This window comes from Cottoperca gobio, chromosome 24 (assembly GCF_900634415.1).
Source record: "Cottoperca gobio chromosome 24, fCotGob3.1, whole genome shotgun sequence".
Lineage (NCBI taxonomy): Eukaryota > Metazoa > Chordata > Actinopteri > Perciformes > Bovichtidae > Cottoperca > Cottoperca gobio.
Genome location: NC_041378.1, coordinates 8,585,490 through 8,606,913, shown reverse-complemented (window position 1 = coordinate 8,606,913; position 21,424 = coordinate 8,585,490). Strand labels below are relative to the sequence as shown.

At 41.1% G+C, this 21,424-nt stretch overlaps 2 protein-coding genes across 2 annotated transcripts in view; one reads left to right on the top strand and one right to left on the bottom strand.

Annotated features, from left to right (window-relative positions):
* Positions 1–4,675, bottom strand: part of wasf1 (WASP family member 1) — a 57,571-nt gene extending 52,896 nt beyond the window's left edge. The window contains 2 exon segments of the mRNA XM_029425482.1: positions 4,171–4,410; positions 4,553–4,675. The gene's annotated coding sequence lies outside the window, so the exon portion shown is untranslated.
* Positions 4,676–5,444: 769 nt separating this feature from the next.
* cdc40 (cell division cycle 40 homolog (S. cerevisiae)) lies at positions 5,445–21,411 on the top strand. The gene is made up of 15 exons (XM_029425295.1): positions 5,445–5,669; positions 6,041–6,127; positions 6,747–6,876; positions 6,967–7,053; positions 7,174–7,313; positions 7,872–7,968; positions 8,320–8,459; positions 9,753–9,827; positions 10,053–10,098; positions 11,707–11,808; positions 13,481–13,596; positions 14,586–14,719; positions 18,247–18,323; positions 20,245–20,389; positions 20,963–21,411. The coding sequence occupies exons 1-15, from the start codon at positions 5,478–5,480 to the stop codon at positions 21,138–21,140; spliced, it is 1,746 nt and encodes a 581-aa protein (XP_029281155.1). The 5' UTR covers positions 5,445–5,477; the 3' UTR covers positions 21,141–21,411.
* Positions 21,412–21,424: the final 13 nt, after the last annotated feature.

The window sequence follows — 21,424 nt, the reverse complement described above, 5'->3', positions numbered from 1 at the left end:
CTGGAAAACCGCCATGAGCCCATGAGGAGAGACTACAATATATCTTAAAAAAGGCAAATATTGCAGAGTTCAACCCTTTTTTTTTTCCCCCTTCTTATTTTCTGTTGTTGACTGTGTGTTATCTGCTGAACCACATTTAGACTGTAATGACACTAAAGTTCTCAGCCTAAACAAATATTGTTTTTAAAGTCTGGAAGCATGAGTATACCCTTTCTATTGGCCGTGCTGCAACTGGCACATGCAAAACAATCCGCAAGGCTGAACATTATAAAAAGCAAGACGAATCCTTTCTGAACTCAGCGGAGCCTAAAGTGATGTGGTGAGTGACAGAACTCTTGCATGTATTCAAACACAGCAGCTGTGGTCTAACTAGTTGGTAGCAGAGGTGTCACATCACAATGAGTAAGAACCTGCTGTATAGATATGGAGGCAAACAGACTGAATACAAAGCAAGTGACAGAAGAGAAGAAGAAAATAACTACTGGCGGTACTTTCAACTTGAGACAGAGAGAGAGGGGGAGGACAAAAATGATAAAAGAGGGCAGATATAGAGATGAAGAATAGAGGGCGGCTCTAAGCTCAGATGGGGCTTTTGTGTTTTTGCCCTGTTGGCAGAGACACGGGCAGACAGGTCTATTCAGAGATATCCTGTCAACTCACTGAGAGACCCTGTCAACGCCCTCTCTTCCCCTTGGGTGACAGTGAGAAAAAGAAACAGAGAGACTGAAAGAGCCAAAGTGGCAGCTATAAGAGAAGCGAGGAAAAAGATTAGGTGGATAAAAGATGAGTGCAAGGCGAGTAAGAAAAGTAAAAAAGGTAGGAGAGATGATGCTTCACTTTTGTGTATGCAAGATTATAAAGAGGATGAGGTTCAACTTACGGTGCTCTGTGATCATCACAGGTAATTAAATTTACCCCAGTAACTTTAATGCAATTTTGTGTCCAGAAATATTGTTCTAGCTTTGTTCCAGAGCAAGCAGAGCATTCCCCCCCCCCCCCGACGCCTGAAAACCTCCTCCTTGGAGCGGTCAAAGAACTCCTGTGCTAACGGTGTAAAACTAACACTCCCCCGGTACGACCGGCTCACCAAGATTACATAGTGCAAGAGCAGGCGTTGGGGCCATTTTCCTATTACACGTCAGTTTAGCATCGAAATTATTTTGAAGCACTTTTTTTTTAAGGTAAAATAGTTACATACTGTTGCTTTAAGTGTTGTGACAAAGAAAGGCACACTATGACAACTCCTATCCCTGGAGTTGTAGAAAAGAGCATGCAAGATTGGGAGAAATGTCACAGATTAGTCACTGCAAACTCTGTCTTATGACAGAGCATAAAGTCACAACCAAAGATGGACAGATGAACAAAGCAGGGACGGAGGTGGTGGAGGCAGTGGCAGCAATGTCACAAGGAGCACCAGTCAGACAGGCTAACTGAGCCCTGGTGTCCCTCTGTCAGGCCAGTTCAGACCAAGGACAGAGGCAGTATTATAGCGCTGTGGGCCTTGCCAAGAGGAAGAACAATAGCTGCTGTGTGCTGGAGCCTCTGGAGCATCCTAACAGCTGGGAGATAGGAGGTTTGTCTGTGGCTCCACTAAATGGCACGTAAAGGGGCGTTACACACATATTCATTTTCTCTGTCTCTGCCTTTCCCAGAATTCCCGGCCCACCTTCTTCCCACCTCCTACTCATGCCAGGCAGCAATCACTCATTTTACTCTCATCTCTCTTTACACGCTCTTTCATTGTGCCCTATGTTATGCTGTGTGTCCTCTAATCACCCCTCTCCACCTCTGCAGAGAAAGACAAAAGAGAGCTACAGAAAGAGAGATATTCTTCTTGCTAGCATGAGAAAGCCGGGGACTGGCAGAGGATCAGAGCAATGTCAACAAATAAGAGAGGTCCAAAAGCCTCCGCAGGAGGCATGCCAAAGCTCTTCTATATCACGAGGGCTTCTAAAACACGGAGAGAAACACACAAGAACTGAAAACTGTGCAGGAATGCCATCCCTCGCTGTAAAGAGTTCACAAACAACAAAGGCAATATGTTCTGCTCTATTTTGGGAACACACCTGTAGGTAAACCGAGCACTATTTAGATTCATGTATCAAAGAGCAGGTTATATGGATAGACCCTTCAACTTTTGAGTTTATTGTTTCCCCGCAAGCTTAAAAATACCACATATACTAACAAAACCCCAGGAGGTAACCCAGTTGAGAAAGAACTCAAACAAAACAGTAGCAGTGATTTGAAGCCACGGCAGGCATACTTCAACATACAACCACGCAGAGCCGTGCGAGGTGGAATTCGATCACTGGTTCTGTAAATGACATCTTATGCGCTGGATAATGCCTTGAAGGCAACTTTAAATTCAGGCCATATGGCAAATGTTTTATGCACATATATGCTCCCTCTGAGCTGTTGTGAAACTTAGCCTATAGCTTCCACTCAGTCATGTAATAGTTTGGATGCCACTGTTGCAGACTGATAAATTTAACAGCTGCAAGGGCTCTCAGACTATTTTGTCTAAGTTTGTCAGCGCTGCTTTCACATACAGAGACCTATATATTTTCTACATACATCATCTAGGCTTATCTGGAAAGTGCACACATTTAGTACAGATTCTATGTCTCAAACTGTTCTTGATTTAAATCAAGAATGTAATGTGACTTCTAATCAAATCAAGGAATATCTGTTCTATGCATTTCATTGAATCACGGTCTAGACAGAGGTGTATTGAGCTGTGTGGCTAAATTTAGTTTTAAGGATCAGCTGTTTCTGTTTGCCGATATTGACATGGTGTCCAGACCTAAAGAATGTCCTCTTGAGAGACAACAAAGATATGATCTGAACTGACCTGGGGAAAGTAATTCTTTAACCTCATTATAAAGTAATCAAATAAGTCAAATCCTTTAACTCATTCACATCACATGTGGTCATTGCTACATCTACACCCCATTTAGCCCTGCTTTATGTCTCTTGTGTATTATCATTACATTTTAATGTATTATTAATACATCACAGGCACAAACTGATCTACTGTCAAAAGCAGCAGTCACACAGTGTACCAACTTTTATCAATGACTCTGCTGCTGATGTTTCGTTTATCACCAACCACAGATCTTAACACACATTTCCACTACAGGCTGCTTTTATTTTACTACTACATTTTAGGGGCAATCCATGAAATATGTTGCTTGCTTCACTGTTGACAAGAGCGTTTCGTGCACCATCCTAAGACTCTCTCTCCTTGGTTGGGTTTAAATGGACAGGCTGCAGAAAAGATGGTCAGTTTAATGTAAGCCCTATACCATACAGCATCACACGTCATGTAATGCAAGGAATATATTCAAGCTGTCACCACATATGAGAGCTGATCACAAACACTGTTCCTCATGCCCACTTTTCTTGCTGTACTTGAAGTAGTACAAAGAAGGTTTCGAATTTCACAAAGCATGATTTTCACTGGGCTGAAGGCTACCATCCCCCATGACTGCAAACCAAGCAGGCTGGAATAGACCCCAGCCCGTATCCTCTCTGAGGCAAGTCAATGCATTCTTAGTGGGAAAATTAAATCACGTCGTGCCGCCGCCACCGGTTCGCGTACTGTACCGACCTGGAAGTCCACAACCCAATGACGAATAAAAACAACAACAACATGGAAGATGAGATATGTGGCATGCGTCTACAACGTTAGAAAATGTGCAATGCAATGCAAATATTTGCTCTCCAGTTTCTCACCAACATGATATTTCCTAGGACTGAATATGCGAAGACGCTGCTGCGAGAGCTCCTGCAGATGTGTAGCTTTGCAATGTACCAACCTTCAAGCTGGTCCCGTTACAAATATGTCATTTATGTATTCATTATTCAACATATTGGTACTTTAAAGGGTTTGGACCACGTTGGAGTCCTAACGTTGTCAACACTGCCACATTTGTCACCTGTGTACCGGGTTAATGTGGTAGTCAGAGATGGCCAGGCAGTGTTGAATTACCAGGACCGTTATTAGTCAAGCAGCTCCAGTTTAAGTCTAATGTTACAACATGGTGACTCGGTTTTAAGGCAGTTTGTTGCTGCTCTGCTGAGATGCAATAACGTTAACGTAACATTACTAAAGTGACATTTTCAAGTGAAAAAAATCAGTCAATCAGTACACAGTGTTAAAATATTTACCTGATACGTTTGTTAAAATTCCTCTTATTTTCTTCCCATCCTTACTGAGCAGCAGAGCATGCCACCGTGTCCAAGAATTTAAATCCCCGGGTCAGATCCATGATTGTAGCCTACTGTCCCTGATATCAAATGTACTCCTGGTGGAAGAGGCGGCGGCGGGGAAGAATCCAGGCACTTTTTTCCAAAGGGAATCTCAGGGTAAATATTGGTGAAATTGGCATCAAAACGGGTCCGGTGAAGCTAACAACATGTTTCGTAACAAAACATTTAAAGTCAGATTTACTCATATGCGACAAAGATGTTATCTCCAAAGTACTCAGTGTGAAATGACGTTTATTTGCAAGAAAATGTCCCCATTATAACTGGCGATAATGGTACTTACCACTCTATTGTTGGGGCGCGAGAAAGCGTTCCATGCAACTGCTGCTGTGCTCATGAGAGGCTCGCGGACAACGTGCGCGCTCGCTGTATTGGCTAGTTATCTCTCACCGTCATTTTGTGCTGTCTAATCCATTTCAGATATTTGATCGATTCGATTATTCCAACACTCATTGTTCATAAAAATCCTAACATTACTAAATGTATCGATCCCCTGCGCAATGATTTGATGATATCACATTGACTACATTACAAAAATCGATCAAGGATAATACTGACCACCATAGGGGACCATGTGTTGTTTATGGCTGCAACCAATGATTATTTTCATTGTAGATTAATATGATTAATTATGTTATCGGTTATCAATTGTTATGTCTATAAAAATAGTGAGCATATATATAAACAGGCTTTATAATTGATCGATTATCAAAAATTGCCAATAAGGCCTTATTTTCTGTATACCAACTAATCGATTTATTGATTTATCGTTTCAGCTCATGTTTTGTGTCTAACATTATGGCACGTTATGGCTTGTTTTATTGCAGCATTACTGACTTCTTGTACATATCAAATTCCATTTAATTTAATCTCACATTTTTATTATATATGTTTCTGTTATTCATTGTCATGACCTGAGAGAGTAACTTTTTTTTGTTAATTTATTGTATTATCTTTTTTCTTTTTTCTTTTCTTTTTAATATATACAGTTACCCCATGTCCTGCTACCATGTTCAATGTGGCATCGTATTGAAAGTGGAGTCATGTCTGTTATATTATCCTTTTATTCATTTATTATGATGCCTAAATGTTTTGTTTTTGGTATTAATGTCACTGTAAGTGTTGAGATAATAAAGAATAAAGAAATACATTTTTCTTCACAACGGAAGTACCGCCCTCCTGCTTCCGGCGAATTCACAACATCCAAGATGTCTGCCGTCACAGCTTGCCTCGTTTCGTACGATAGCGGTTCTGATTCAGAAAATGAGCCGGAATCCAATACTGTTGTTGACAAAGTGGACCCAGCGGACCCGGACGCCACGGCTCACCTTAAACCTCTAAAGTCTGTACCCACGATGTCTGTGGCTGTTCTCAATTCTGCTCCCGAGGTCGCCGTTAAGGTAAGCTAACCAGGCTAACTAACGTTTGCATAACGTAATAATTAGATTGTTAAAGTTAGATACTATTAATCCCCTGATGCGACAATATAATAATAAAACGTACCGTTTCAATTGATGACAAAAACGGGAAAAGTAATTATTTGCTATGTAGAGTAGGTTATTGTTGTTAACATTACCGAATATAACTATTAGCGGTTAGCGGGAAACACTGAGTGTCGAGCAGGAGGATATTATTATTATACCAGCTAACCTTAATCATTTAGAAAATATAACATTATCGATACGGTCTTAAGTATGTTTTTTTCTGTCGTACAGCTGATGCGCTAAATTGGTGTTGTATTGCTGAGAGTCCGTTTGTACATGTTCTTCAGGAAGCTGTTGAGACTGGCACACACCTGGACCCTGCATTGAAAGAAGTCACGTTTAACCCGACATATGAAACCCTGTTTGCACCAGAGGTAAGTTTTAGAATTGGTAGATTACATCTAGGGCTGGGTAAAATATATATACAGTAGTATGAAACTAGTTTTCAAGCGAAATTGTGTTTATTGTATATATTTCTGTATATGTCTTCTCTCGCTGAGTGAAATTAAATACTGAATGCCTCAAACTATCATATCCACACTACTAACTTTAAATCTCAACCTGAAATATTTCTTGTGTTAATAATGTAACATCCCCAAATGTCGTCATATTTTTTTACTATTGACGTTTTAGCTCTGAAAGTGGTATTTTTGTCCATATCAACCAGCTCCAATGTAAATACAATCACATGAATTACTATGTTGATGTCATGCTTGTTAGTTGGTTATTATTTATGACTATTTGGTTTCTTAACTATCTCCTCACATGTCATTATCTCTTCTTTCATGGTTTATGTAACATGGCTAATGTACTGCTGCAATTTTTCATTAGAATTAATCTCCGGTGCTCTACCCATTGATTGAAGTATTTTGTTATTGAACTCATGCTTAGATACACATTCAACAGAAGGGCCATGTCCACTAAGTAGTTCCTTGCGAGGATCCATTAGTTTACATTTAATGGTATTAGTGATTTTGTATTTCTTTTTCTAAGCTTGGGCCAGTGAACCCCTTTAAAAGTCAGCAGATGGCTGCCCCCAGGAACATGTTATCTGGCTATGCAGAACCGGCTCACCTCAACGACTTTATGTTTGAACAGCAAAGGAGGACCTTCTCCACCTTTGGTAAGCCCATCTGTGACCTGTGTGGTTTAAATGATGTAGTAAATGTATTGACCCTGAATTTGAATGACCGTTTTACAATTCTATCCATAGGTTATGCTTTAGATCCATCGGTTGACACACACCATGTAACCACTAGTACCTACATTGGTGCAGTGGATGAGGCTGAGAAAAATAAAGGTAATCCTTTATCACACCATATTTCTAATGTGTTCATTTGCATCCGACTTAACGGATCAGACTTCTCTTTTTTGTTTTAGGAAGATTCAGAGTTATAATGTCTAGTGTCTGTTCCTCCAGGGCTAACGGTGTTTGAGCCTGCACTGAAGAAGTCAGATAAAAGGAAAAAGATCAAAGGTGGAGAGGCAGGAGAGATTGACAACTTCCTTGGACCATGGGCGAAATATATAGATGAAAAAGATGGGGCCAAACCATCAGAGGTAATGCTTTGTCAAATATAATATACAAATATTGAGTGTTTGAAATTGTCGCTTCTTTACATAATTAACTTAACTACTAGATTTAGTAGTACGGCTAGAAAACACATCCTCTGCAGGTGTGTATATATATATATATATATATATATATATATATATATATATATATATATATATATATATATATATATATATATATATATACACACAGACAGTAAGGATTACCGTTGGACAATACGACAGATACACCGGCTATCATTAATATGGGTTATCTATGATTACCGGGTTGTTGTTTTTTTGTTCTTTGGCTGATTTTTAAATCGCCCAAATAAAGATGCCTTTGCGTTTCTGCATTATTAGCATCACCAGTGGTCATGTGACCCCACCCACACAACCCTCTCCTCGAAAAACTAAACATGTATCCCTGAGTAATCCCCTTTACACTGACCAGGGCATACAAATGCAAGAAAACGGACTCCAATTTCCTCAGTCAGTCTGTGTCGCGTAGAGAACACATCTGTTTGGTAATTATCAAATTGTTAAATCATTTTTATTTTACAGGAAGAGCAGAAAGAGCTGGATGAGATCACAGCCAAGAGGCAGAAGAAGGGAAGGAACGAGGAAGATGCTCCTGCAGAAGAGAAAACCATTCTCCATGGTACTGTTTTAATTTAAACATGTGAATGGCTATTGCACTCACTGAAATTATTTACTGATCTTCATTTTACTTAGGAAATAATAGTTTGCAATGTGAGTGGAGTGTACGCAGTATTTCTTTTGAAATTGAAACTTCATTCTTGAAGGACCATTGGGCTTAAAAAGTGAGATCAAAAGTAAAAATGTTTGATCCGATCACACAAGTTTACACATCATATGAGGTTTGCCCAGTTGGAATTATAGATCTTTTACCATTTTTTAAGACTTCTGGTTGTCTAAAGGCAGTGTTCCTTGTATCCACATCTACATGATTGATTAACATGATTGTTTGTCTCTTTTTGTTGTCCCCCAGTTAAAGACATGTATGATTACCAGGGCAGGTCCTACCTCCACGTCCCACAGGATGTGGGCATCAACCTGCGTTCTTCAGAGGCTCCAGACAAGTGTTACCTGCCTAAGAAACAGATTCATGTCTGGTCTGGACACACCAAGGTCAGTGGGAGGAGAAATAGATCATTTGTGTTTCTGTGTGTACACGAGGAGCCCCTTTTATGTACCAGTTAGATATATATATAAATATATATGTATGGATAGATATAAATATTGCAGCCGTAAGTATTCTCTATGCAGGCTTTGCTGATGATAAGTATTGTACTGTTGTTTGAACATTTATTCTGAAATGAGAGCCGTGTCACATAGTTGTCTGTAAACGTAGAGAGAAAATCCCATTACGCAGTCAGTAAAAACCTCCTGGGTACTTTTTGAATGAAATGATAACGCGACCGTATACGAGCCGCTTGTCCCTGACATATCCAAGATTATTCTGTCTCGTTCAAAAACACTGTCGTTATAATTCAAATATAAAGGCAAACACTGGGTTATTCCAAGAAAGATCTGATTCAAGTTTCAGATCTGCCAGTGCGCTTCAGGGAGAGAGAAATCACTCAAGTTTTAAATTGGCTCCTATCCGCTTTGTGCAGGAAGTTACAGCCTGCAGAGTCTAATTTGAAATACAAAGAGGTTTGAAAAGATAATAAGCGCGTGGAAGTGCTGATGTCGAGATAATAGATGGAGGATGGCCCGTACGGTGTCACTAAAGTTTTGTGACATTTTTTGGGGGGAGAAAGTTTAGTCATTTGAAAGTCATCCTAATTTCTCCGACTATTACAGAGTAAGAATGATCTGCGCACACAATATCTGCCCTAGTTATTATGATTCAGCTGATTTCTCCCCTTAGGAACTGATTTAATATCCTTAGCCTGGCCATGTTTTTTATATGGGAAACATTGAGATGTAGTGCAGCCTTATCTTTAACAGTTAGTGATTCCTTTGACTCCTGTAGTCCATAGTAAATATAACAATAAAGACTTTGAATGTGTCTCATTGACACAGTATAATAGATATTTAAGCAATATTAGGTTTTGTGGTCCAAGCAGACACACTTGGACATATCGCAGATGTCAAAATGTGCAGAGCGGTTGCATTAAATACATTGTAAAGTACAGCCACATGATGATTTGGAATATCTTTACAAATGTTTAAACGCAGCTAACACACTTATACTCCACCTTTCACACTCTTTGTGACCGCGCCCCGCTTTCTCTCTCTCGCTCTCTTTTAGTTCACCTTTGTGTTTCACAAGGTTACCCAAAAGTAGTGTGCCAGATTTGTGTAAAAAAAAAAATACCCGGTGCTTGAACCTGTAGAAAGGATTAGCATACTCATGATTTGGAGAAATAGGATTTTTATAAATATCAATTTCTCCCGTCTCTGTGTGTTTTCCAGGGTGTCAGTGCCATCCGACTATTTCCAAGCTCTGGTCATCTGCTGCTCTCCTCCTCCATGGACTGTAAGATCAAGGTAAATAATCACAACATGGTGCCATTTATTTAACAAAAACACCCCAGCAGCGTATGAATGAATATCCACACACTCGTTCGGTGTTTCAAAGATGCAGTTTAATCATTTTAGGATTGGCTGTCAAAGCAGCACTGTATTTATGCTTTTGAGAAGATTCAAAGCTGACCTCTAAACAACCTTGATGCATCTGTGTTAACTTGTAGTTTAATGTCTTTCTCTCCACAGCTGTGGGAAGTGTACGGCGAGAGGAGGTGTATACGGACATTTATTGGTAAGTGGTCCGAAATTTAAAATATGGTAATGTTTGACACGTGTTGATGATTCATTGTATGCAATGGCAACAAAATATTATGAAATTCAGCACAAAGTTTAACACGTAATAAACAAACGAAGAAATACGTTCACGGTGGAAAATGCATGCGACAGACTGTGAGCTCAGCATTACTGGAATAATAATGACACGTCTGCTGACCATTGACAGAAAGTGTGGGGATATTTTTTGGTGGGGTTTCGGCCTGTGTGTGCAGGTCACTTCCACTCTTCTAAGAGACAGCACACTGTCTGAATAGAGATTGTTTGCAGCTACGGTTTTGCTTGTCAGCTCCTTCACAGAATATGCATAATTCAACAGCCGAGGGGCTGTGGGGAACAAAGGGCGAGGGAGGGCACGAGATACGGAGAGGAGTTGGCATACAGGAAGACAGAACACAGTTTAGGGGTTAATAAACTGACAGTTACTGGCTGAGGGGTTCATGAGTCGGAGAAGCAGCAGAGAAGCACAGGATGATGTTGATTATTGTTTTCATTAGAGGAGTGCTGGAAGTATACGGTTATGTTGTGGAGAGCATATTAGGTTTTCACTTTCATCATCTGCTGCCTGGTATAACCGGGTTTTTTATAAATGATTCTGTTCATTTTGTATTCTTCTCTGAAGTGTGAAGTTTATTTATTTACCCATTTATGTATTTGTGTTTTGTTTTTCACCTTTTTGTTTACAATATGACATTTACGTCAATTCTTTCCCACGTTTTAACGTGTATTTCTCTCCTAAATGCATTGCAATGTTGGTTGTTATCTGTAATTAAACCATACAGTGTAATAGGAAACTGCACGCCATTGTTGTCGGCACACATAGCTTGTCTGAATTATCAAATCAGGGGGAAAAAAGAGTGCGGTGTACGTGAGCTTGTGGGCTGTGCATGAACGAGCATGCATATCAATATGTGTGCATTTTCATGTTTGAATGCAGTCTGGGACAAAAGATGATGACATGTGTGCTCCCTGCTTTCAGTAGATCATGTATCTTTGCTTTCCTGTACACACACACACACACACACACACACACACACACACACACACCAGGCTTTCTGCAACAGCGTCATTGCCTTTGCTTTGCCAGCAAGCTGGGTTAGAACAAGTGAGCAGGCAGGCACTTAGCCTCACTGGGCTCTGTTATCGCTGTGGAAACAGTGTAGCCCTGATAAAAGCCCGTTTTAACCAGGGAGCAGTCTGCGTGCGCTGAGCCCACAGGCACCTTGCATCACCTGCGCTGCATGAGGAAAAAGCCAAAGGGGTTGCATGGATCGGGATTAGGAAGAGAATAGGAGAAGGTGTAGAGCAGTTGAAAAGACAGATGGAGCATGACATCCCCCCCCCTCTCAAATCTCATTTAAGGATTCCATTCTGCTCGTCTCCCAGAGCCCACATCATCTTTCTTCCTCAACATCTCTTATTTCCCTTAACCAGATTTCTCAAATGAATTCGGTATCAAAGAAAAGCAACTTAGTAACACAGTAACAAGAGTAGGGGAATCAAGTGGATTTGTCTAGCGTCTATTCATTTGTCTGTAATATATTTACATTTCCTCTGCTCACGTTAGGCCACAGCAAAGCAGTGCGGGACATTTGCTACAACAACACCGGGACCAAGTTCCTCAGCGCTGCCTATGACCGCTACCTCAAACTCTGGGATTCTGAAACAGGTAGGCTCTCCCACTCTGATGCCCCCAGACTGTTCTCTGTTCTTCACACAGCCTCTTGTTGTTGGTTCTTCAAAATGAATGAATCATGGGAGACGTACTCCACACGAATATCTCTTGTACAGCGTGTCTATTCGAGTGTCTCATGAGGGCATTCAGCATTTTAACCACGAATATTCTTAGATATAACATAACGCACTGCAGTGCATTCTAATACAGCCTTGATCTCGATCAGAGAAGTGCGAACGAGAGCACAGGCCTCGGCTTTCTTGTGTAATTGTGTGAATCAAACGTTTCTCTGCAGGACATGCAAGCGTGTTTCCAGAAGGTCAAAAATACATTTCAGCCGATTTGTTACTCATTCGCCCTTTTACAAAGACTAATTGCATACCCACTTATCTCCATTCGATAATTGATTAATCGTTTTTAATTATGTTTCCAGCAAAAATACATTCCCTAGTTCCAGCTTATAGTAATCTTTCATTAAAAAATGGCTGTTTTCAGTCTCTCCAATATGGAGATTTCCTGCTTTTCTCTTTATTTTATTGCATTAAACTGAATATCTTTGACATTTAAAGACATCAGCTTGGACCTGGAGAAACTCGGATAGACGTTTACCACTATTAACTATTAATCGAGAAAATAATTGGCAGGTTAATTGATTAATCAAGAATATAATCGGTAGTTACAGTCCGACAATAAACTGAATATTGAACTGGATTTAGACATTTTATAGAAAACGTTTTATAATCAAGAAAATAATGTGTAGATTGCTCGACAATGAAAATAATTGTTAGGGGCAAACGATGACAAATAGGGCTGCAACTACCAATGTAGGGCTGACAAAGATGCACCAAGAAGTGACATTTGTGTCGTACTATTTCAAAATGCTGTCTAATTGTATTAAAATCCGTATTAGGGACACATTGCATCATTGGGGTTTTTGCATGTTTTCACTGTTTTGTATGATGCAATTACATTTCCGACACTATAAAGTGTCTCATTGCAACCACGTAGCAAGTGATCTCCTTTTATGTCTATGTGAGCTGTAAACCACATGTAGGGTCCCTGATCTCACCGGTGCCACATCTTCCCCCGCTGCTCATCCAGCTCAACTTCCACCCCTCTCAACTCCAGAGTGCCAGTCCAGCAGAGGGCAGAAAAGAGTCAAATCCCCCCGCTTGTTGTTAACAAGATGCCCCTTGAAGTCACATCATCCTAATACTTCTTTTACAATTTGTTGTTGGTTTGTTTAGTATAAATGTCAACAGTTGTTTCCTTCCTGCAGTTTTTTATAGCAGTGATGCGTAGGGGCTGATTTTAGAATTTAAATATGTCCCATTTGCAGTTAAACACCGGATGTATTACAGTAATGATGTTGGTGAAAAGCCTCTATTCTTATCTTTTTTTAAAGAGGTGTTGCAGTCATTTCCAATTTCCTGTTCTCTCAGCGCCGCCAGTGGTGGTAGCATCGTTCCTGTGGCGATTCACCTCTGCTGAATGAATACAAAGAAACGGCGAAATGTCTGTTACGGCTGAGCTGTTGCCGAAAACATGCAGCATTGAAAGCTGCGGTCTGTGTCCCTAAATTTAAACAACTTGAGTGTACCACTCGGGAAAAGCCAAAGGAGATTAGTCCTGGAGCTCTGACATTCATTTTTGCCTCCCTCCACAGGCCAGTGTATCTCTCGCTTCACCAACAGGAAGGTACCGTACTGCGTCAAGTTCAACCCAGACGAGGACAAACAGAGTCTTTTCGTGGCCGGCATGTCGGATAAGAAGATTGTTCAGGTAAAATTAAATTTGACTCCCACCATCACTGCAAGTGAATTTCCCAGTTGACCAAGCAGATGCACGTATGAATTTCTTGAGCGTGCACCCACAGGAGCATGAAATGAACTCTCCAAAGCGGCACGTGTGTGTGTGTGTGTGTGTGTGTGTGTGTGTGTGTGTGTCGTTGTGAGCGCTAGAGGTTCAGTGGCTGACCGGACTGAAGCAAGTCATTAATCACGGGTAGCATTGGGGTGGAAGAGGCAACCCGAGCTATCTGTGATCAAAGTTGGAATCGATAACTATAATCTCACACAATCGGGTCGAACGAGTTACCCTGAACCTCCTGCTGATGAAAGTTTGACTTTCAATTTCACTAGATGGTTATCTTGTTCTAATTGTTTCATTCATAATCATGGAGTTTGGGTCTCGCTAACATTTTACTGTCAGCGGCATCTTTAATTAAATATGTCAAAATGTCGAGCTTCAAAGTTCGCCCCCTAATTGTTCAGATGAAAAGTAGTCACCATCACAATATCTGGCACGACAATCAGGGTTAGTATTAAATCATGCAGCTCTCTTCTGGGTTTTGAAAACAGATGGCCGCTCCTGTGAGCCGCCGAAGGCTAAGATCTTAAAAAAGAAAAGACCAGAATTGGAATTGGATGTAAAATGTGTTTGGACAGAAATGCGTCCTCTTTGTTTGTTGCCTGGAGGCCGTTCCTATGCAATTGTCTTTTCTTCCATTTTAATTTGGTTATAATGACTGACCCCCCCCCCCCCCCCCCCCCCGGTTTAATAGCTTATCGCTGTCATTACAAGACTGACGTTAAGCCTTTTCACTGCATCAGCACAATTTAAAACTGCTCCTCAGTGAGTCTCCCACAGCCCCGCTATATGTCTTTCTCTAATGTTGTTTGTTTTGGTAATCGGCATGAGCGTTCCACTTCACTTTAGTTTGAACTTGTCATAGATACATGTGTTTAACTTCTCTCTTGTCTCTTTGTCAGTGGGACATCAGGACAGGTGAGGTGGTTCAGGAGTACGACCGTCACCTGGGAGCCGTCAACACCATCACCTTTGTTGATGAGAACCGCCGGTTTGTGAGCACGTCGGACGACAAGAGTCTTCGAGTTTGGGAGTGGTAAGTACAGCCTCAAAATCAGGGTTCACACAAGGTGCTTGAAGTGGTTGAATTTGGAGGGGGGAGAAATCTGGAAAACCTTGAAAATAGCCTCTTCAAAAAGTTAAAAGATCCTTTTAATTCAAATGAAAAACATAAAGCGGTCATATATTTTCACCATAGTTTGTGTTCATTAACTCAATAAGTTGTTAAGAATCAGAAATGGCTCAGGTTTTCTATAAATGATTCTTCTGACTCGTCACCGTCTCGCCCTCTCCTTTCTTTCTTGCCTTTATGAGCCTGTGAACAACTTAATATGTTTGCCCTGCCGGTGTGTCACGATGACAGCTTGGGAAGTGCTGTGGTTTCTTTTTTTAGCCCTCAGCGTTGTCTGTCAGATGATATTAATGAGTTTGGTCGTGTCTGTGTGTGTATCTATCCACAGCTAATCTTGCATACTACTTGTGCATACTTATGAGTCTGTGCTCAAGGACCTCTCGTGGTTGCAGTGGTTTCCAATCTTTGAAAAACCTTTAAAAATTTAATTTAATATTTTAGCATTAAAAACAGTGTTTCACTAAATTTGATGAATTTAATTTGCACATGATTAGTTTTTAGGAGAGATGGAAATGTGTCTTATTTATTTATGTTTGAATAATTATTTAAGGAAATCTGTCCTTAAAAAAAAAAAAGAAATTCAATTTCTGATGAAAAATATCAAGAGTTGTTGAGAAGAGGGCGTTTAGTGTGACTTGACATGTGAAAATGCAGAAGACGTGGTAGGGCCTTTGTGTTTTATCTAACCTCCGCAACAAGAAGTCTCTGGAAAAGAACATTTGGAAAAACAAACACTATATCATCAGTGTATCATGCTGCCTTCTCAATACGCCCTTTGAGCTCCTTTCATTAGTCGTTCATAAGAGGAGGAGACTTCAACAAACCTCGACAACCCTATCTCAGACAAAGCTCACCCAGCTGTGCTGCTAATCTGCTCTGAGTCATGGCCTCTGCCACGATGTGCCTGCTTCACTTGCATCTGTTGCACTGGGAGTTTCTTTTCTTTCTCCCCCTGGAGCTAGCACTGCACATTACCAATGCTCCGGCAGTAACCCCTGTGAGCATATCCCCTGTTGCCAATTGTATATTTTAATAAGCATTTTGAAACGGTTCCACAAATTAAATTATCGGAAGGCAGACGAGCGTTGCAGATCAGATGAAGTTTAAAACAAATGATTCGTCTTTTAATGTCCTTTTTGAAATTGCAAAAACACAACATGCACTTTAGTACATATCCATGTTCACTCGTGTTTCCCACAATCTTATATATTTTTAGATTTTGCCATTACATGTCCCGCTGCAGACACCGTTTCATTAACCAGGGGTCCTGTGGTGATAAACACACTCTGGTACTTTTTGCTTGAAGATGATAAATATTTAATAACCAGCTGATAATTCCAGATTTTATTCAAGGGCAAACATTTGTGTAGGGTTTCTTTTTCTTTTATCTTCCCAGCTCCTCTGTGTGTGTGTGTGTGTGTGTGTGTGTGTGTGTGTGTGTGTGTGTGTGTGTGTGTGTGTGTGTGTGTGTGTGTGTGTGTGTGTGTGTGTGTGTGTGTGTGTGTGTGTGTGTGTGTGTGTGTGTGTGTGTGTGTGTGTGTGTGTGTGTGTGTGACGAAGATTAACTAGTGAAAAAATGCTTTGTTTTTCACTAACTCTTTAAGCCTGATTTTTCAAGGACAAAATAAAATGTCGACAGAACAACATGAAGCAAAAGAGCCATATCCCAAGAGTCTACTTTGTGCTCTTGTTTAGGAAGGGGGGTGTCTCTCATGAACCTTTTTTTTTAGTGCAGCGTGGGAGCGAACGGGCAAGTGTTGTGCTCGGCCAAAGAGTGGCTTTATTGTCCCTCTTTCTCCCACGGATACCACCTGGCTCTCAGCTTTAGCTAACCCCTCTTGTGAGAGCTGCTACATGGCAGCATTAGGCTGAATTCACCAGAGCTGTCTCGCTGAGAGGGACGGGGTGAGGCGACGGCGGATACTTAGAAAAGATTGTAAGGTTAGCGAAATCTACAAGTCATTCACAACACGGCGCAAACGCCTGCTCGTAATGCAAATTCCATTCTCATTTTTTCACACGCGTACTCGCACGTTTTCTGGGGAGACTACTTTATCTGCAGCAGAGGTTTATCATCAGGGAGCGGAGAGTTGGTGTACGTGTTGGAAGGAGGATTACAATCAATATGAAATGTGCTGCACTGTGCCCAAATGGAGAATTAGCTCTTGATCATAAAGATTGGTGGGACATTTGTGATGATGATGGATGGGGGGGGGGCTGTAAAAATGGTAGAGACGGAGTGAAGGACAGTTGGAATCGCACACGTCGGATAGTGAACTGCTGTGCTATCCAACTTTTATCTTGGTCCTGACCTTTTTTAATAAAAAATATATAATAATTTTCAAAAAGCCTGTAAAGTAAAATGTAACATTATGTAAATATTTGTCAGCTAGTAAAGACCATACCAAAGCAGAAGTGTGGCAATCGTTAATTTACTCTTTTGTCAAGAGTCATTCTGTTTTGTAAAGTCTTTTCACATTAGTTCCAGGTTACAAACAAAGATGTTTCATCTCAAGAGAAGCTCAGAGATTTGTTTTCAGTCTTCGACATTTTTCCTGCAGGTGTATTACACAACTTAACCTCGCCGCCGATATTATGCCTAACACGTATAAAATATACACAAATGCTGTTTTCTGTTTTGGTCATGGTCCCTGATCTTGACTGTCGTGAAACACCGTAAACAACAACAATCAATCATCTATTATTCATGAATGTCCCCAGAGTGCAGATTGTTTGCCTTTCTTCCTCTACCGTCGCTCTCCAGACAACAGAACGTTCACACGGGTTATTTCTGGAGCTCAGAAGAAGAGAGCTGATGGCTTTGTTGTCTTTTCCGAGTTTAGCTTGCGTGCGTGAATTGTGTGTTTTTACGTGTACAAGCATTTCTCATTTAACCCGTGTGTGTGTGTGTGTGTGTGTGTGTGTGTGTGTGTGTGTGTGTGTGAGTGAACCCGGTGCAATCACTTTGCTCCAGCTGTTACTCATCTCACACAGAGACATGGCTTTAGTTTAGGCAGATCACAAGATGGGGGGGGGGGGGGGAAGGGTACTTAACTTGATGCAAACACCCACCGTTTTAAGAGTTGAACGCACTGTAGACTTGAATGATCTTTTGCAGAACACTTAAGTTAAACTAGCCAAGTTTCCTATCTTCCCCCAAAGCAGAGAGGCCGAGAGGCCGAGCAGAGTTGTTTACACACTGTTAGCTGTAAAAGTCATCCTGCCTTGTTTTTCACCAGAGCAGGTTTCTTTTCAGTAACAAACATTTAGAGGCGGCATTAAACGTCTGAAGTAAAGAACCTGCGGCTCAGTCAATGTTTTTCTTTTGAGTTCTTGCTTCAGGGCTGCTCAGGTTGCTCTCTCATCCTGTTTAACCCAACTTCAAGTGCACTAACAATGCTTTGTGCCTTCTTTTTTTTATTTTATTTTAGGGACATCCCCGTGGACTTCAAGTACATCGCCGAGCCCAGTATGCACTCGATGCCAGCTGTGACACTCTCTCCCAACGGTGAGCAGTCAAATTATGGCAAAACACTCGCACAGACACAGTCAGGCACACGGTACAGAGGACTCTGGGGAGCATAAACCCATATTGCCAGATTGAATATAATTCATACCTTCCAGTGCTATTGTTTAAAAGAATTAAACATGGCAGGCTCAGTGTCATCTAAGTTGTGTGTGTGAGGATGTCCAGGTCCAGTCGTCGAGATCGGGCCTTTTGTGATGGATACCCATCCACTGCATGAAGCCTGATCCATCTCCGACGCTGTGTTTGTTTGCTCTTAGTCTGCAGCTGTCACAAACAGTCCATTGAGCTCTATTAAAACAATACAAAGTCTCCTTCTAGCGCAGTATTGGGAGGAAGGGAACTGTAAAGCGCACAGCCGTTTCAATGAATGACATGTCGCCGAGAGGTGAGACAGAAGCTGCAGTTTGAAGGGGAAAAAAACAGTTGTTTTGTTATTGAAATTTCTCTGTTAGACGTTGTATAAAATATGTTAAATCGAATAGTTCTACATTGTTGATGATGCGCTTATTCAGAGAGCGAGTTTCACGAGTAGATGGATGTAAATCTGTACAAGAAATATGGTTCTATCAAAAGGTAGCATATTTTCCAAAAGTCAAACTATTACTTCAAATGACTCATTTATGTAATGTAGGCTTCCTGTGTGCACTGTGCTGCTGGACTAAAGTTCTCAGATCAGGTTTGGGGCAAAGATACGTGACGTATTCCACGACACAGTGGGGAGAGTAGGATGAACCTGCTACTAGTTTCCACAGATGTAAAGAAGCCACTGACTGGCTCAGTAGCCACATTCTGTGCAGCAGCGCACACCTAGAATAATACCAGAATGAATTACTCTTCGAATGGAAACGCTTCCGTTTTTTTAATTCAGGGATTCCCTTTTGCACTCCCATCAGCTCCAGCTCCCATCAAACTCTGCTCTTCTTTCCTCGTCTGTTCCTTTCCCTCTCTGCCTACTTTGATTTCTCCCTTTCATCCGCTCCCTCGTCTCTCCCTTTGCTTAGGGCAGCAGCGTTCTCATTTGTGCCAACATGGTTTGTTTCTCTTGAGCGTGTGAATAATGAATGTGTTCTCAGTGGGAGACCATTCAGTTTTCTCTCGCGTCTAAATGGCACCCAGCCCCCCCCCCCCCCCCCCACCCTTTGGCACTGCATCCACATCCTCTCTTCTGTTTCCTCCTGAGAGAGAGCCCGAGTACGCCGCTGAAATCGGCCAAGTTGTTCTCAATTCTTCTGCATGTATTGCGTTTGACATTTGTGCACAGTAGTGTCTTTTTCATTTCTGTTTTGTGAGGGAGGATGTAAGAAAAGGACGCACGCCAACACTAGATCTCTTTCTCATACCATATTAATAATTTCCCTCATGTTTCCTTTCAAGCGGTGCAGTGAGTCGTGTAATGCTCCGACACCGCGTAGTGACTTTGAGGCTGAACCTGAATTGCACTGAGATCTCAGCTGAGCAGTCACTGATGAAAAGCCTTTTTTTTCTCCTAAATGAATAAATTAACTTTTCATTTTAATCATGGGAGAATGATGAGTTCATGAGTGTCACCCACTCAAACTCAAATGACCACATTTTTGGGTTTTGTTTGGATTTCTGTTCTTCTTTTATATGACATATTTCCACCATTTACCTTTTTTAGAGAGATTTGAGTCGACTTGATCAGAGTAGTTACAGGTTTTAGCGGTAAAAGCAGCGGCAGGCAGCATCATCATTTCAAAATGGCTTGGTGTTAAACATTTGGCTGTACAGAATCATGCTAATGAGACAACATAGCAAGCGTCTTCACTTCTAAACTCGTTGTGACAGCTTTTAAAGCTCAGATATGTTTGCATATTGAAATTACTACTGCTATACCAGACCAGCTGGTAGCATCATGATCTTTGCTTGTTTTTAACTCCAGGTAAATGGCTAGCGTGTCAGTCTATGGACAACCAGATTCTGATCTTTGGAGCCCAAAACCGCTTCAGACTGAACAAGAAGAAAGTCTTCAAAGGTCACATGGTGGCTGGCTATGCCTGCCAAGTGGACTTCTCCCCAGACATGAGGTAAGCTTTTCTTTGTTATGCAATGTTCTGATGAAGGAGAGTATAAGGCAGCTGAGATTCTCACAGCTTTATTTAATAGTTTATAATAGTTATTTATTTTTTAACTGATTAAGGAAAATATACCAGAGAAATGGAAAGCAGTGATTCAGAGGGTTAGAACTTTATTTCAGTAAATGAACAGGTTAAAACGCAGCATTGTACAGATGCTCGGTATATTCGGATACTCAGCTCGCCCACTGTCCTTTTTTAAAATGCCTCCAGTTGAAGAGCTGTGGACATTTCATATTATCTAATGTATGAGTTCCACAAGGAGAGCTAACTAGGACAGTCCAGCTCCCTAAATTTAGCCAAAACACTCATTTAAAAGTAGTGTATCTACTCTTCTCACCCTCCACTACCCACGTGTGTGAGTAGGTGCCCTAACCTCCTTTCAGTATCCATAGCAACGATGCAACTCCTGGCTAGACTAAATGCCAATAAATCAGGCTCCCACCCTTTGGCAGGTGATGTAGAGACAGAAATAACTTTTAGCAGAGTGCTAATCGTTCCTTCCTCTCTCTCTCTCTCTTCCAGCTATGTGGTGTCAGGAGATGCAGATGGAAAGCTGAACATTTGGGATTGGAAGACCACCAAGCTTTACCACAGGATCAAGGCTCACGACAAGGTGTGCATCAGCGCACTATGGCATCCCCATGAAACCTCCAAGGTTATCACCTGCGGTTGGGATGGACAAATCAAACTCTGGGACTAGATCTGGCCCATGGATCTTTGAGAAATCCCCGTAAGAGAAAGCCACAGGACTGGTATCCAGTCTCATTGTAGCAGGGTATTTTTGTATCAAGTTGTGAGAGTTCAAATGATGTATTATCTGTACAAAGATGACCACAAGGCATACTTTTAAAAATACTTTCTACTGCGTATGGCATATTAGAGGTGAACCATGGCATTTTCTAGGTATTTTTTTTGTTATTTTTATTTGCAATGTTCTATGTAGTATACCTTTTTGTAATGCATGGTAACTCTTACTCATTTTCA